The sequence below is a fragment of the Bubalus kerabau genome, chromosome X, assembly GCF_029407905.1.
Source record: "Bubalus kerabau isolate K-KA32 ecotype Philippines breed swamp buffalo chromosome X, PCC_UOA_SB_1v2, whole genome shotgun sequence".
Taxonomy (NCBI): domain Eukaryota; kingdom Metazoa; phylum Chordata; class Mammalia; order Artiodactyla; family Bovidae; genus Bubalus; species Bubalus kerabau.
Genome location: NC_073647.1, coordinates 27,862,702 through 27,880,351, shown reverse-complemented (window position 1 = coordinate 27,880,351; position 17,650 = coordinate 27,862,702). Strand labels below are relative to the sequence as shown.

Sequence of the window (17,650 nt, the reverse complement as noted above, 5' to 3'; positions counted from 1 at the left end):
TAACATTTAATAAAGAAAAATAGTTCTTCAGTATCTAGAGCTAACTCATTTTCTCTGCCTTCTGTACTTAATAATGTCTCAAACTTTTTGATTCAAATTTGGTAGAATATTTGATGTAATGGAGCAATAAAGGATTAAAAGTCTTTTCATAATATTTGTACCCAGGAGCTCATGTGTCACCATGGTGAGATTATGCTGTCAGGATATGACATAGAGTGATTATGAAGTCATAGGCCCCTAAAAGAAGCTGAGCCATTTTAAATCCAGCAGTTTCCTTGGGAGAGGAAACAGGACAAGGTCCTGGACATGAATCTCTTCATTTATGTCCTCCTTTTATCAATTTGGACAAATAGTTGTTTAGATAGAAATGAAAGCAATGGATCTGCTACTGCAGGTATGTCCCTAACCTTAAAACCTAGAAATTATGATCTATTATGTTAAATGTATTCAAGTACTTAATTAGACAAGCTAGCTGTGTGTAAGAAATCTGCTGTTTATTCTACTTTACTATGAGTAGGTCTTTGAGAATTTCTAGGACAACACCTGAAAGTTTTACTTCTGTGTAAAAATTCCAAACATAGAAACATGAAGAGTACAGCCTTACTGTCCCCTTTCATTCCCCTTCCCCACCCAATCCACCAACCCCTGCCCCTCCCCCACCAGCCATACCAGAAAATTCTATGTGCATGAATCTAGCATGGTACCTAACACATAGTAGGTTTCAAGAACTGTGTTTTCTTGTCCCATCCCTTTTCCCACCATACACATTCACACACACATCAACACTCAAGTGCATTCACACATTCAAATACCTAGGTAATGGGTTGAACAAGCCACGATGTGGGGTAACCTAGGTAATTATACTGATTAGCCAAAGACAGCTCCCAGATTTGGCTTGTAGACTGTGGCTGGCTGGGGAGGTGATAGAGGGAGGAAAATGACAGTGGTTATCATGCTTAAAGACATAATTGATGATGAGATTTGACTTGGATCTACAATAACAAACCCCCATCACAATGGAAGCAAACTTGGTTCCCAAGCACATGTTCTGATGATACATGTTCTTTCATAGTAACTACACATGCTGAATTCAAGCAGACCAAACTGCAGGAATTACGGCGACGTCTACTCATTATTGTAATTGGTACCCTCATCACTGGCTGTATGGTCACGTGTACCTGCTTTCTTCACTATAGCTGTGATAGCAAGGAAGCCCATAAAGCAGCCAAGTAAGTCTTACACCTTTGAATAAAAGTACAAGGTTGTGGGGAGGTATGCGTTCTTCACTATACTCTATAACTGTGAGAGCGAGGAAGTCCCCAAAGCAGCAACATTAAGTCTTACACCTTTCAACTAAAAATACAAAGTGGCGGGGTGTAGGGGTGAGGTGAGGAGGTGGGTGTGCACGCGCATGAGGAACTGTACCTGCACACGCATGCGCGCACACTCGTAAGCGGGGTCACTGTTGTTTTGTTACTTACCATTAACTTTAGACTTCAGAAGAGCTACCAACATCTTGTGGGCTGGATATGTTCACTTAAATGAAGCTCTTAAATTATCTCAAGTACATTATCAACTTTAGCCAAAACTATCTCCTATTCAGGGTTCAGTTGAGCCCCAGGCTGCTAATTTCATTGTAAGTTGAGTCTATGAAAAGAGGGAATGACTATCTAAATAAGACAGAATCAAAATCTTCTCAGGGGTGAAGGAGTTGGGTCTCTGCATTCCAAAGATAGTAACGAATTTTGGATAATCTATCATTTTGAGATGTAATAACATGAAAAATTTTCAACTGTGTTCAGTGATTCTAGTCCCTGGCTTTAATATAGGAGGATTAGGCTGGCACTTGATATACTGGGTCTCTAAAAATTTCCCAATCCAAGGACTGGTAACTGAAATATACCACTGTTCTATTCCTTCAGTTTTAGAGTTAGCTTGTGAGGATTAATATGTATGGTTACAAACCTTGATGGTGTAAATATGATAGGAAAACAATGAATTTGGTCTAAGACTTTTTTATGTGACAGGTTGGGACATTTGTGCCTCAGTTGCATATCAACTTGTGGCTTTTTTATAAAAAGTATAATTTCTGGATTAGATAAATTCTCTCTCTCCCTCTCAACAGTAGATTTGAAACAAGCTTGTGTCATTGCATATATAGACTATATGGTTATCCATTGTGGTTGAAACAGCAAAATTAAGAAAAAGAAAAAGCATTCAACACGAGTTCAAATCTGTAACCTGAGTCATAGTTTTCACCACACTCCAGTTCTTACTGTGTTCAATTTTCCTGCTAGAGCCACAAAAAGACCAGAAGTCTAAATTGACACAATAGCCCATATTTTCTGGTAACAGCAATCTTACTCATCTGATTTAAATTGTCATATTCCAAATCCTCTGTATTTTCAGGGACAAGAAAGAAGATATCACCATCAAGGCATCCGGGTCAACTAAAATATCATTTACTGACTCCAAGTCACCGACTGCTGGTCTGGGCGATCCAGAAAGACAATCTGTGGTATCCAGAATAGATAAGTCATCTGGGCCCTCAAGTCCACGAAAAGTTCCTTCAAGTGCAGAAAAGTCAGTCAGGCCCTCGAGTCAAAAAAAACCATCCAAGCCATCAGCTCCCAAAAAAGTGTTAGGATCACCCCCCAAGGAAAAGTTGCATAGAACATGCAGTCCAAAAAAGGCACATAGGCAGGCTCATGCCCATAAGCTAGTCGGTCAGGTCAGTCCATCCTATCCAGAGAAGGCCATCAAGCCAACTTGGCCACCAAGTCTACAGTGTCAGGTCAAGCCAACCAAAACTCCTCTACCCTATCCAAAGAATCAAAGCTTCCCTGAGCAATCAAGTGTAGATAAACTGACCAAATGCCAGAGATATCTTAAACTAAAATGCCCAGCTAGTGCAGGTAGGGCAGAAATATTATCTAGGCCTCAACCAGTGAAGTTTTGTCGATGCTACAAGGAAAAGTGCCTTGTTTGCAGAGCTGTTTCTGAGCCATTCATCACTCATGTTTCAGAAGCAAATAAAAAGCATGTTCCGGTTCCACTGTTTTCACGCGAATTGAAGCACTTTTACAAGTCATATAAAAAGAAACAATCCAAATACAACACACTGTATGGCAACATGAGTGACAGTGATATCACAACATATAACAGTGATGGTGAGAGTGACAGGGAGGTGATTATATTCTGCAATATAAAATGCAAGGAAGACATCTATAAAAACTCCCGAAATAATTAAGGGATCAAAAGAAAGACCACCCATGCAGAAGAAGCAAGCTTCTCTGAACTATTATATGCTCACCATATTTAAGAACCTGGTGGAGGAAAACTCCACTTGGTATCACTATTGAGATTAGACCTATATCCATCTCGAGGCAATATACTTTAAAAATAGTAAATAAATGTGTGACATAACAACTGATTTTGTTGTAATTATTATTGTATTTTAGAGGTATAAATCTCTTTGGGAGGTATCGTAGATCTACTTGGGCAAATTCTGGGAGATGGTGAGGGACAGGGAAACCCAGCCTGCTGCAGTCCATGGGGTCGCACAGAGTTGGACACGACTTGATGGCTGAACAACAACAACGTAGATCTGGTCACTTGGATGGGCGTCCCGGCTGGTGCAGTGGTAAAGAATCCACCTGCCAATGGAAGAGATGTGGGTTTGATCCCTGGGTCGGGAAGATCCTTTGAAGGAGGAAATAGCAATCCACTCCAGTACTCTTGCCTGGGAAATTCCATGGACAGAGGAGACTGAAGGGCTACAGTCGATGAGGTCGAAAAGAGTTGGACACAGGCACATGGTTAAATGCAAACCACAGTCACACACACACACACACACACACACACACAGACACACACACATATAGAAAGGGATTGCAAGATGGGTACCCTGGGCTCCTCTTTCCATTGGATTAGCCCTCAATTGAAGTCTCAACCCAACTATCTTTTAAATTTTGACATAGTGTCCTCACAGTTTAAGACTGTCTTTCTGTGGTGCCCAGTGTGTGGCAGAAATGGCTCTGTGTGCTTGATTCTGGCTGCATTAGGGAAATTCCTGATAGTCATTTCCTTTTTTAAAAAATATTTATTTGACCATGCCAGTTCTTAGTTGTGGCATGCAAACCCTTGGCTGCAGCATGTGATTCTCTGACCAGGGATAGAACCCAGACCCCCTGCATTGGGAGTGTGAAGTTTTAGCCACTGAACCACCAGGGAAGTCCCAATACTCATTTCTAATACCACTGCCTCTGATGACTGCTACCAAAGTAAGGGTCCAGGCTCCAGCCCCCACTCTCAAGGTTTTTGATTCTTTTTGTTACCCTTCAAATTGATAAAAAGAGTTTGCCCTGTTGTGCATTCTCAGAATGGCCCAGATAGAGGTTGGATATCTACCCATTTTCTTCACAGGGTACCTTCTTACTTAGAATCCAGAGGGCTGGGGGGCCAGGGGAAAACCTTGGAGTTATATTTTCTAGCTTCCTCACTGATGAGAGGTTATCCCTGCCCACTTCCAAGAGCATGGTTCAGAAAAACAGACAAAATCCTGGAGTCCCAGCCTATATTCTAGTACAGTGAGGTCAGTCCCCTGTCACATTCAGCAGGGTCAGTAAATTCCATAGCTAGCATATATTGGATGTGTACTACTTGCCAGACATTGTACTAGTCCCTTTATGTCCGGGATATCGGAAGGCCACCCTCCCCTCAATTTTACTGATTTAGCAAAAGGACTCACAAGACTCAAAAGCAGATTATAGTCATGGCTGAGGTTTATTAGAGCAAAAATATACAAACCAAGAGCAACAGGAAAAAGACGTCTTTTTGGGTGAATCAGAGAGGTTGGACATGCGCTTTTGAGTACTTGCGCCTCTGGGGCCACCTAGGACATGCTCTCTTCTCTAGCAATAAACTAGAGGCATGTGTGCAACATGGCTCTGCCCAGGGAAGCCTCAGCATCCGAGGCTTTTATTGAGAACAGGTCCCATAGGTACATCATGCTCCATGACCAGACATGGCAAGTGAACTCCGGATCCCAACAATGACACCAGATGCACATTATTGATGTTGATGTTTGTGCCAAGCAATCAGGTGAACAAAACATGATCATCAACCAATTAACATTAGAACATTCCCCCTGGGTTGACCAATAGTCAAATCATGGCTTCCAGTTCCCTTGACATACAAGGACCAAACAACCAGACCTGCTGTGTTAACACTTTCCTCACATTCACATATTTTATTTAATCCCCAACAGTCCCCTATTATATGGACTACCATATGACTTAACTGATGCTCTGTAACATATAGTAAGATCACATCTAGCAATTGATTGAATCAAGATATGAATCTATGATTGACTTAAGTTCAAATTTTCATTATGCTGTACTGCCTTCTCACTTCCAGTTTCTGGGGTATCTGTTTATTCTCAGATCACCCAGTCCACTGGTATCAGCAAAGTCCTTACTTGACTTTTAATCAATCTGGACCATCCTCCTAACTTACCAGGAGCGTATAAATATGTCTTGAGTTCATTCAGATCTGACTTCCCCATAACCTCTGCCTCCTCCACTGGTAGTATCCTGGTGGGGTCTGTAAGGTCATCATGAAATTCACAGATGGCACAATATATAAAAGTTTTAAGAGGTAGAAAATGCATTTGAAAAGCATTGTGGTAGCTACAGACTTGATTTCCTACTGGTATTACATTTTTTGTAAAGATAAACTGCAAAGGGTTAGAATTGTTCTGGGATAGCCTGGTATTTTTAAAATTCACAAATAGAAGCAAAAGTTCTGATCAAATTTTTATGGTTTCATATGAAAAACAGTTCAAACAAAAAAGTAGGAGTATGAATGAACACCCATATAAACATTGCTCAGATTCAACAATTATCATTACATGGCCAATGTTGTTTCATTTAAACTACTATCCATTGCCCTCCCATTTATATCTCCAAAAAATATTTTAAAAATTAAAATTTCATTGGGTAATCTGGCTTCATATTGTAAGATGATTTTGGAGTTTATCTGGGCTATCAGTAGCCTGGAAAATAGCCAAAGTCAAACTGCATAGTTTTTCAGCTTAAATTCAACCGAAGTCTTGGTAGGCAAAGCCAAATGATCTAAGCTCTCTTCTCTTTATCATTCTTAAGCTAAAGACTTGTAATACTTTAAAGGCTGGGAATATTAATATCTAATAAAAAGGACTAACTGCCAGTGACAACCAATGATAATGATATCTTAAACACAAGTTATTAGCATGAGTATGTATGTTGCTTTTTAAACCACACTTAATTATAGAGTAGGAGTCTACAGAATATTTGAAGCTCATTCAACGTGAAAAATTCTAGGTGCATTAGTATGGGGCTTCACACATAAAACCAATACAAAATATGCAAAAAAAAAAAAGACAAAAAAAAAAAACATGTATCCTGAGTTAGAGAAGAAATTTTGCAAAAAAGAAAAAAATAGTAATAATTTTTTTACCAGTCAAAGCTTCCACAAGTTAATACCTAAAATAACCCGTCTCACTTCAAAGGATAGTTTTTGACACTTCTTGGCAATGTCCTGGTTTAAGTAAGAGGGTTCTAAATCTCTATTTCCTAGCCTTTTTGCAGCATCGTCTTACCTGTCATGATACCTTTCTTCTGTCTGGCTCCCATTTTATATTTCCCAGTTCAGCAAGTGTCAGGGCTGTATGTCAGTCAGTCCTTGGCTTCCTTACATTTCCGGCCACCAGGGGTCGCTGTGAAGCCAGTTTCAAACGTGGTCCTTCCCTCTAAGACCATCAGCGCTGTGTTTCCCTTTCATCCACATTCCTTACCTTCATCTCCAAAACTCATTCCTTGTTCCTGTCTATGGAACTAAAATCGTTAGTTCTTCAGTCATGCCCAACTCTTTCTGGCTCCGTGGATTGTAGCCCACCTTACTTCTCTATCGACGGAATTCTCCAGGCAAGAATACTGGAGTAGGCAGTCATTCCTTTCTCTAGGGGATCTTCCAGACCCAGGGATCCAACTGAGGTCTCCAGCATTGCAGGCAGATTCTTTACCATCTGAGCTACCAGGGAAGCTCTGGGGTCACAGAGAGTCGGACACGACTGAGTGACTAACACAACGATAACAATGGAACTGAAATTAATTATATTTTGCTCCTTTTATTCAGTAAGTACAGTTCAGTTCGGTCGCTCAGACCTGTCCAACTCTTTGCGACCCCTTGGACTGCAGCACACCAGGCTAGCCTGTCCACCACCAAATCCAGGAGCTTACTCAAACTCATGTCCATCGAATGGGTGATTCCATCCCACCATCTCATTCTCTGTCGTCCCCTTCTCCTCCCGCCTTCAATCTTTCCTAGCATCAGAGTCTTTTCATGAGTCAGTTCTTCGCATCAGGTGGCCAACGTATTGGAGCTTCAGCTTCAGTATCAGTCCTTCCAAGGAATATTAAGGACTGATTTCCTTTAGGATTGACTGGTTAGATCTCCTTGACTGGTTGAATCTCACTTTATTCAATAAAGTGCTTTCTAAAAACCTATCCCTTAAAAAAAGTGCAAAAATGCAGATTTCAAACATTTCCAACATATATTTCTACATGAAATTCTATAAGCATGGAAGTACACAACATTGTAAATCAACTTTACTTCAATAAAATTTTTAAAAATTGAACTTTTAAAATTTAAAAAAAATTTAAGAAATTATATACACAATGGAATATTACTCAGCTATAAAAGGAATGCATTTGAGTCAGTTCTAATGAGGTGGGTGAACCTTGAGTTTATTATATAGAGTGAAGTAAGTCAGAAATAGAAAGACAAATACTGTATAGTAACACATACATGAAGAATCTAGAAAGATGGTACTGATGATCCTACATGCAGGGCAGCAAAGGAGACACAGATGTAAAGGACAGACTTTTGGACTCAGTGGGAGAAAGAGAGGGTGGGATGATTTGAGAGAACAGCATTGAAACATATACATTACCATATGTAAAATTGATAGCCAGTGTGAGTTTGAGGTATGAGGCAGGGCCAGGGCACCTAAAGCAGGTGCTCTGTGACAACCTGGAGGGATGGAGTGGGGTGGGAGTTCGGAGGGGGGTTCAGGAGGGAAGGGACACAAGTATACCTATGGCCGATTCATGTTGCTATATGACAAAAACCATCACAATATTGTAAAATAATTATTCTCCAATTAAAGGCATAAATTTTTTAAAAAGAAATTATAGAAACATGTAGCTGAAGGGATACTTAGAAATCCTCTCTTCTATCTCCTGTGGGGAGAGGGGGCTATGAAGAGCTGAAGGAATGCTCACTCAGCTAGAAGACCACGTTTTACCAGGCTAACAGGGTTGAGGACGCTAGCTCACGGTGGCATGTGCCTGGTTGGCAGATCTTTAAGTGGCCACAGAGAAGTGCTACACCAGATGAGGGATATTTAAAAGTCTCCAGTTTTATCGACTCTCAAAATCCTCCAGTCTCTGCCACATCGTGAAATTCCTAAGAATTAGAAGCAACAAAGGAAGGGAACTAGAAGTAGGAAGAAAGTTTTCTGAGAGCTTCAGCCAAATACCTCCTTAAGGGCAACCTATATCAGTTCAGTTCAGTTCAGTTCAGTCGGGCAGTCATGTCTGACTCTTTGCAACCCCATGAATCGCAGCACGCCAGGCCTTCCTGTCCATCACCAACTCCCGGAGTTCACTCAGACTCACATCCATCGAGACAGTGATGACATCCACCCATCTCATCCTCTGTCATCCCCTTCTCCCCCTGCCCCCAGTCCCTCCCAGCATCAGAGTCTTTTCCAGTGAGTCAACTCTTCATATGAGGTGGCCAAAGTACTGGAGTTTCAGCTTTAGCATCATTCCTTCCAAAGAAATCTCAGGGCTGATCCCCTTCAGAATGGACTGGTTGGATCTCCTTGCGGTCCAAGGGACTCTCAAGAGTCTTAGCCAACACTACAGTTCAAAAGCATCAATTCTTCAGTGCTCAGCTTTCTTCACAGTCCAACTTTCACATCCATACATGACCACTGGAAAAACCATAGCCTTGACTAGACGGACCTTTGTTGGCAAAGTAATGTCTCTACTTTTCAATATGCTGTCTATGTTGGCCGTAACTTTCCTTACAAGGAGTAAGCCTCTTTTAATTTCATGGCTGCAGTCACCATCTGCAGTGATTTTGGAGCCCAAAAAAATAAAGTCTGACACTGTTTCCACTGTTTCCCCATCAATTTCCCATGAAGTGATGGGACAGATGCCATGATCTTCGTTTTCTGAATGTTGAGCTTTAAGTCAACCTTTTCACTCTCCACTTTCACTTTCATCAAGAGGGTTTAGTTCCTCATCACTTTCTGCCATAAGGGTGGTGTCATCTGCATATCTGAAGTTATTGATATTTCTCCCAGCCATCTTGTTCTAGCTTGTGCTTCTTCCAGCCTAACGTTTCTCATGATGTACTCTGCATATAAGTTAAATAAGCAGGGTGACAATATACAGCCCTAACGTACTCCTTTTCCTATTTGGAACCAGTATGTTGTTCCATGTCCAGTTCTACTGTTGCTTCCTGACCTGCATACAGATTTCTCAAGAGGCAGGTCAGGTGGTCTGGTATTCCCATCTCTTTCAGAATTTTCCACAGTTTATTGTGATCCACACAGTCAAAGGCTTTGGCATAGTCAATAAAGCAGAAATAGATGCTTTTATGGAACTCTCTTGGTTTTTCGATGATACAGCAGATGTTGACAATTTGATCTCAGGTTCCTCTGCCTTTTCTAAAACCAGCTTGAACATCTGGAAGTTCACAGTTCATGTATTTCTGAAGCCTGGCTTGGAGAATTTTGAGCATTACTTTACTAGCGTGTGAGATGAGTGCAGTTGTCTGGTAGTTTGAGCATTCTTTGGCATTGCCTTTCTTTGGAATTGGAATGAAAACTGACCTTTTCCAGTCCTGCGGCCACTGCTGAGTTTTCCAAATTTGCTGGCATATTGAGTGCGGCACTTTCACAGCATCATCTTTCAGGATTTGAAAGAGCTCAACTGGAATTCCATCACCTCCACTAGCTTTGTTCGTAGTGATGCTTTCTAAGGCCTGCTTGACTTCACATTCTAGGATGTCTGGCTCTAGGTGAGTGATCACACCATCGTGATTATCTTAGTCTTGAACATCTTTTTTGTACAGTTCTTCTGTGTATTATTGCCACCTCTTCTTAATGTCTTCTGCTTCTGTTAGGTCCATTCCATTTCTGTCCTTTATCGAGCCCATTCTTGCATGAAATGTTCCCTTGGTATCTCTAATTTTCTTGAAGAGATCTCTAGTCTTTCCCATTCTGATGTTTTCCTCTATTTCTTTGCATTGATCACTGAGGAAGGCTTTCTTATCTCTCCTTGCTATTCTTTGGAACTCTGCATTCAGATGCCTATATCTTTCCTTTTCTCCTTTGCTTTTCACTTCTCTTCTTTTCACAGCTATTTGTAAGGCCTCCCCAGACAGCCATTTTGCTTTTTTGCATTTCTTTTCCATGGGGATGGTCTTGATCCCTGTCTCCTGTACAATGTCATGAACCTTCGTCCATATTTCATCAGACACTCTATCTATCAGATCTAGTCCCTTAAATCTATTTCTCACTTTCACTGTATAATCATAAGGGATTTGATTTAGGTCATACCTGACCTAAATGGTCTAGTGGTTTTCCCTACTTTCTTCAATTTAAGTCTGAATTTGGCAATAAAGTGTTCATGATCTGAGCCACAGTCAGCTCCCAGTCTTGTTTTTGTTGACTGTATAGAGCTTCTCCATTTTTGGCTGCAAAGAATATAATCAATTTGATTTCAGTGTTAACCATCTGATGATGTCCATGTGTAGAGTCTTCTCTTGTGTTGTTGGACGAGGGTGTTTGCTATGACCAGTGCATTTTCTTGGCAAAACTCTATTAGTCCTTGCCCTGCTTCATTCCGTATTCCAAGGCCAAAATTGCCTGTTACTCCAGGTGTTTCTTGACTTCCTACTTTTGCATTCCAGTCCCCTATAACGCAAAGGACATCTTTTTTGGGTGTTAGTTCTAAAAGGTGTTGTAGGTCTTCATAGAACCCTTCAACTTCAGCTTCTTCAGCATTACTGGTTGGGGCATAGACTTGGATTACTGTGATATTGAATGGTTTGCCTTGGAAATGAACAGAGATCATTCTGTCGTTTTTGAGATTTCAAAAGTACTGCATTTCAGACTCTTGTTGACCAAGATGGTTACTCCATTTCTTCTGAGGGATTCCTGCCCGCAGTAGTAGATATAATGGTCATCTGAGTTAAATTCACCCATTCCAGTCCATTTCAGTTCGCTGATTCCTAGAATGTCGACATTCACTCTTGCCATCTCTTGTTTGACTACTTCCAATTTGCCTTGATTCATGGACCTGACATTCCAGGTTCCTATGCAATATTGCTCTTTACAGCATCAGACCTTGCTTCTATCACCAGTCATATCCACAACTGGGTATTGTTTTTGCTTAGGCTCCATCCCTTCATTCTTTCTGGAGTTATTTCTCCACTGATCTCCAGTCACATATTGGGCACCTACTGACCTGGGGAGTTCCTCTTTCAGTATCCTATCATTTTGCCTTTTCATAATGTTCATGGGGTTCTCAAAGCAAGAATACTGAAGTGGTTTGCCATTCCCTTCTCCAGTGGACCACTTACTGTCAGACCTCTCCACCATGACCTTCCCATCTTGGGTGGCCCCACGGGCATGGCTTAGTTTCATTGAGTTAGACAAGGCTGTGGTCCTAGTGTGATTAGATTGGCTAGTTTTCTGTGATTATGGTTTCAGTGTGTCTGCCCTTTGATGCCCTCTTGCAACATCTACCATCTTACTTGGGTTTCTCTTACCTTGGAAAAGGGGTATCTCCTCACTGCTGCCGCTCCTGACCTTGAACATGGAATAGCTCCTCTAGGCCCTCCTGTGCCCGCACAGCCACCACTCTTTGGACCTGGGGTTGCTCCTCCCGGCCGCTGCCCCTGACCTCGGACGTGGGGTAGCTCCTCTCAGCCATTCCTGTGCCATCGCAGCCTGGCACTCTCTGCCGCTGCCCTGACCTTGGACATGTGGTAACTCCTCTTTGCTGCCGCCCCTCGGACATGGGGTCCTCCTGGCTTCTGCCCCTGACCTCGGAAGTGGGGTAGCTCCTCTTGGCTGTGCTATGTGCATGTGTGTTAAGGCTTAAATATGGTCAATTAAATCCTCCAACCCCATTGAAGGCACACACACACAAGCTGCTAAATGGTCATACCAGTAGAATACAGATCTTCGACCCATTGAAATCATACCAGTGCTAGATTGGTGAGGGTTACCTCTAACTTGTTAACATGTATGACCTTAAATTCCTGGGAATCCCAGGCTACACCTTCGTATCCATCCCTGTAGATGTGAAGGCCATAAACTAGTGCCACAAATCCACTGAGTTCCATACCAATCACACTCTCTAAGGGTAATAATAGACATAGTTCATAAAGCACCCAGCCTTGTTTCATAATTACCAGGTTGATCATTTTTAATATGATTTAACCCTTCCCAAAGTAGAGGAGCTTTTAAACTTAAATGACCATAGTCTGCTGTTAACCATGTAGATCTACCCCATAATTGTGGGATTTTTCCTTTTCATAGATGAGAGGTTAATTTTTTAATTGAGACTTAGCTCATCACTCCCTTTGAGTTTAAATCACCCTAAGAGAAATCTTAAATCTATGGCCAGGATCACAGCAGGTATTATTAACTGGCCAGGTGAGAGAATCCCATCTAGTAATATCATGAAGATATAACAGGACTGAACACTTATCTAAAATAAATTTCCTAGTGAGTATCCCTAGAGAACAGAAATCCACCAAGGTAATCCAGAAGTACTAGACACAGGTAACTGGCCACAACTGAACAATTGGATTGTGTTTTAAACTAGCATAGAATTGTGTCCATGATAGAAAATTTTGATTAATAGGCATAGGTCCAAGGAATCAAGAAAACATTATAAATGATCATAAAAGTCAGTTCAGCATCTTGGGCAAGCTGTCTGCTTCTGATGTCATTTTCTTCTCATCCTAGTGTAGTGTGCTACTGCTGAGTCACTTCAGTCGTGTCCGACTCTGTGTGACCCCAGAGATGGCAGCCCACCAGGCTCCCCCGTCCCTGGGATTCTCCAGGCAAGAACACTGGAGTGGGTTTCCATTTCCTTCTCCAATGCATGAAAGTGAAAAGTGAAAGTGAAGTCGCTCAGTCGTGTCCGACTCTTAGCAACCCCATGGACTGCAGCCTACCAGGCTCCTCCATCCATGGGATTTTCCAGGCAAGAGTACTGGAGTGAGTTGCCATTTCCTTCTCCCTAGTGTAGTATAGTTTCCTCTGTTTGAGCACTGTTTTAAGGTGAGTTTGAGGTCAGCAGGCCTCTCTATAGATCAGTCCAGCTTAGGGGCCTTTTGGAAGTGGGAGTTAACCCAGGAGTCAATTTCCCTTCAATTTCACTGGGCATGAGCTAGTTAAGAGTTCCTGAAGGAAAGGTCCTTCCATCCAGGCTGGAGACAGTTCCTTGAATTATATCTTTTTCCAGTCTTGATTGAAGGTCATGTGTGAGGCACCTGATCTTCATTTAAAGACAGATTACTGAGATAAGCTTCAGAAACAACCCTAGAGTGTCCTTTAATAATTCAATTTTACTTTAATATACCCTAACAGCAAAGAACCATCAAGAAAATGAGTCTTAGTAGATACAGACCTCCATCAACAAACTAGGATTTAACATTCATTGAAACATCTCTTTCTACCTAAACTCACTGTCATTTTTACCAAATATAACCAAATTGAGACCTGTTTGTAAATATAGGTCTGCTCTCAATAAACTTGGCCTGATGACTTATATAACCATAATTGGTCATAGACTTCTTTGCTTTGCTGAGACTTTTATAGAGTCTCAGACTGAACTTTTAAAATAAGAGCTTTCAGGGCTAGGAAAGTCATGCCAAAGGCTTATCACAGATTTTGCCTAACAGATCTAAGTAAACTCCTCCCTTCTCAAGGTCTCCAAAATTCCTTGAGATTTCTGTACCTGTTATTGAGATAATCTTCCTAACTTATCTGATAAATTTACTGGAAACTAAGGGTTTCCAAGCTCTGGAGGGTTCAGATAGAGAGAAAATATTAAATGTTTCAATTTGTTTTATAAAATATAATTTTACCAAATTACTGTCATAATTCATTTGAGGGGAAGGTTTCTTTACACCTGGAAAACACAGATTCAAATCAGTAATTTTTCAGAGAGAAACCATAAAAGCTATAAGCATATTCACCAGTTCATTCCGTCTTTTTGTTAAACTTTGTGAAGTCATCAGGTTTTCTATCAGAATTTTTACACAGTTCAGAAACTGGTATTTATCCAAAAGTCCTTTTTATAAATCTTGAAGGGGTAAAACGTGGTTAGTGCTATGACAATATTTTGAGATAGTAACTAGAATTATGCCTGGTAACATTTTACCCAAACATATCAGAATTTTAGGAACTTTATACAGTTTCTAGTGTATCTATATTAATAACATTTACCATACAATATAACCCGAGACTTATTGCTAACTTGACAATACCCTCCATGTAACTCTATATACAAAATGAACTTAATTAGTGTAATATCTCTCTCTGGGATGTTGCAGGGGCCCTCTGAAGCATCCCAAAGTTAGCTAGAAATCTTCATTAGAATGATTTAGGAAGTTTTGTGAATAAATATCAAAAAGTTTTAGAACGCTCAGTCAGATGGGATTATAGGTCAGTGTGAAACAATACTATTAACTTAGCCAAAGTAACAATAAGGGATTTCAGAACAGATCATTTAAGAGATAAGAAACTTAAATCTATTATCAGTTCAGTTCAGTTCCGTTGCTCAGTCGTCTCCAACTCTTTGAGATCCCGTGAACTGCAGCGCACCAGGCCTCCCTGTCCATCACAAACTCCCGGAGTTGACTCAAACCCACGTCCATTGAGTCGGTGATGCCATCCACCCATCTCAACCTCTGTCATTCCCTTCTCCTCCTGCCCTCAATCTTTCCCAGCATCAGGGTCGTTTCAAATGAGTCAGCTCTTCGCATCAGGTGGCCAAAGTACTGGAGTTTTAGCTTCAACATCAGTCCTTCCAATGAACACCTAGGACTGCTCTCCTTTAGGATGGATTGGTTGGATCTCCTAGCAGTCCAAGTGACTCTAAAGAGTCTTCTCCAACACCACAGTTCAAAAGCATCAATTCTTCTGTGCTCAGCTTTCTTTATAGTCCATCTCTCACATCCATACATGACCACTGGAAAAACCATAGCCTTGACTAGATGGACCTTTGTTGGCAAAGTAATGTCTCTGCTTTTTAATATGCTGTCTAGGTTGGTCATAACTTTCCTTCCAAGGAGTAAGCATCTTTTAATTTCATGGCTGCAATCACCATCTGCAGTGATTTTGGAGCCCAGAAAAATAAAGTCAGCCACTGTGTCCACTGTTTCCCCATCTATTTGTGATGAAGTGATTATCAAAGGTAGTTCAATACACCAATACAGTAGAATACACCAGTTCAATACACCAATACAGTATACAGTATACTAATGCATATATATGGAATATAACACACACACACACACACACATATATAAAATGCATATATATGGAATATAGAAAGATGGTAACGATAACCCTGTATGCGAGACAGCAAAAGAGACACAGATGTATAGAACAGTCTTTTGGACTCTGTGGGAGAGGGAGAGGGTGGGATTATTTGGGAGAATGGCATTGAAACATGGATAATATCATATGTGAAACGAATTGCCAGTCCAGGTTCAATGCATGATACAGAATGCTCAGGGCTGGTGCACTGGGTTGACCCAGAGGGATGGTATGGGGTGGGAGGTGGGAGGGGGGTTCAGGATGGGGAACATGTGTACACCTGTGGCAGATTCATGTTGATGTATGGCAAAACCAATACAATATTGTAAAGTAATTAGCCTCCAATTAAAATAAATAAATTTATTTTTTTAAGAGAGTCTTCTCCAACACCGCAGTTCAAAAACATCAATTCTTCAGCACTCAGCTTTCTTTATAGTCCATCTCTCACATCATACATGACCACTGGAAAACCCATAGCCTTGACTAGACGGACCTTTGTTGGCAAAGTAATATCTCTACTTTTTAATATGCTGTCTAGTATAGTCATAACTTTCTTTCCAAGGAATAAGCGTGTTTTAATTTCATGGCTGCAACTACCATCTGCAGTGATTTTGGAGCCCAGAAAAATAAAGTCAGCCACTGTTTCCCCATCTATTTGCCATGAAGTGATTATCAAAGACAGTTGAATGTCTGAAGACATGGTGTCCTCTTAACAGAGAGAAAAGCTAAATTCAAGTTTTTGCACCAGCTTACTTTACTTAAAAGGTAAACCTAATTAACTTTATTTTAAACTTAGTCCTAACCATATACAAAACTCTTTCCTCATGGTTCACTTTTCACAAACCTTATCACTTTCTGTACCCATTACTGTGTTCTTCCATCCTGAAAAGCCACCTGTAAGTCACGCTTGCTTCCTTTTCCGTCACAAAGTTTAATTCCATTCCTCATAACTTCTTTACCAAAAACACACTTTCTACTTCCTTTAACCAACCAAGAACTGACTTTTATATTAGCATTTTAGACATTGGTGAGCATAAATACAAGTGATAATTTCTAAAACCTTCATTTTAGGATGGCACCAAAGATCGCTTCTTTTTAACCCCAAATCTCTTTAGTTTCTCTGTAAGAGTGTTTAGTAATAAATGTTTCAAAACCTTATTTTATTTGGAAATGACTTAAGCTTCCAACATTTAGTTTAGCAGAACCCTTAGAAGTTCAAGTTACCCCAATCTGGATAGACTATTTTAGACAGACATTCCTAAAGCATAATTATTCTTAATAGAGTTGACTAAAGGCTCATAGCTCATTTACATTTTTTAGAAGCTTCTTCACTCAGCAAGGTTATTTCCTTGCTGACAAACTTGTAACAGATATAATAATATTTAACTTATGTTAAACCTAGGTACAATGAAAATATTCTGCTTAATGTTAAGTACTCTTAGAGATGTCTACATTATTTAGATCAACAAATAAACATTAATATCAGGTGTTTAATACTGAATATTTCCCAGTTCACATGAACCTGAAATTCAGTTAGGATAATTTCTCTTGTATTGAGAATTATTTGATTTGTAAGCACTTACTTTTTTTTTTTAAGGCCTATTAAGTTAGAGCTCATTTATAAACAAATCTCAGCAATCAGCAATATTATATATATATGTGTATATATATATATATATAAGACACACACTGAGACATACATATATCCAAATAGACATATGAGATCCTATAGCTTTGTTTTCCAAACTTAGTTATGAATAAAAATGGTTGGAATAAGATTTTAAAAGGTTTTGTTCCCTATTTTTTTTTTTCCTTTTGGTTTCAGGAATTAGATATGTTCTAGATAAGTGATCCTTGGAATTCTGGTCTAAAGGTATAGGAGGAGTTATTTCCTCAGGGCAAGAATTCTTAAAGAGAGAATTTTTCCTCCAAGCTTCCTCTGGAGTCTAAAGAATATTGTGACCACATTGT

The 17,650-nt window shown here is 40.3% G+C and overlaps 1 protein-coding gene across 1 annotated transcript; it reads left to right on the top strand.

The window, feature by feature from the left end:
• The first annotated feature begins 306 nt into the window (after window positions 1-306).
• Window positions 307-3,291, top strand: LOC129639379 (uncharacterized protein CXorf66 homolog). The gene is made up of 3 exons (XM_055564505.1): window positions 307-394; window positions 1,073-1,229; window positions 2,410-3,291. Exons 1-3 carry the CDS (start codon window positions 307-309, stop codon window positions 3,248-3,250), a joined length of 1,086 nt encoding a protein of 361 aa, XP_055420480.1. The 3' UTR covers window positions 3,251-3,291.
• The last annotated feature ends 14,359 nt before the right edge of the window (window positions 3,292-17,650 follow it).

Bases quoted from the DNA above. Each gene is read 5' to 3' on its own strand.
- LOC129639379 (XM_055564505.1), top strand. From the start codon at position 307: ATGAATCTCTTCATTTATGTCCTCCTTTTATCAATTTGGACAAATAGT. The intron at 395-1,072 runs GTATGTCCCTAA...GTTCTTTCATAG, and splicing joins CAATGGATCTGCTACTGCAG to TAACTACACATGCTGAATTC. The intron at 1,230-2,409 runs GTAAGTCTTACA...CTGTATTTTCAG, and splicing joins GAAGCCCATAAAGCAGCCAA to GGACAAGAAAGAAGATATCA.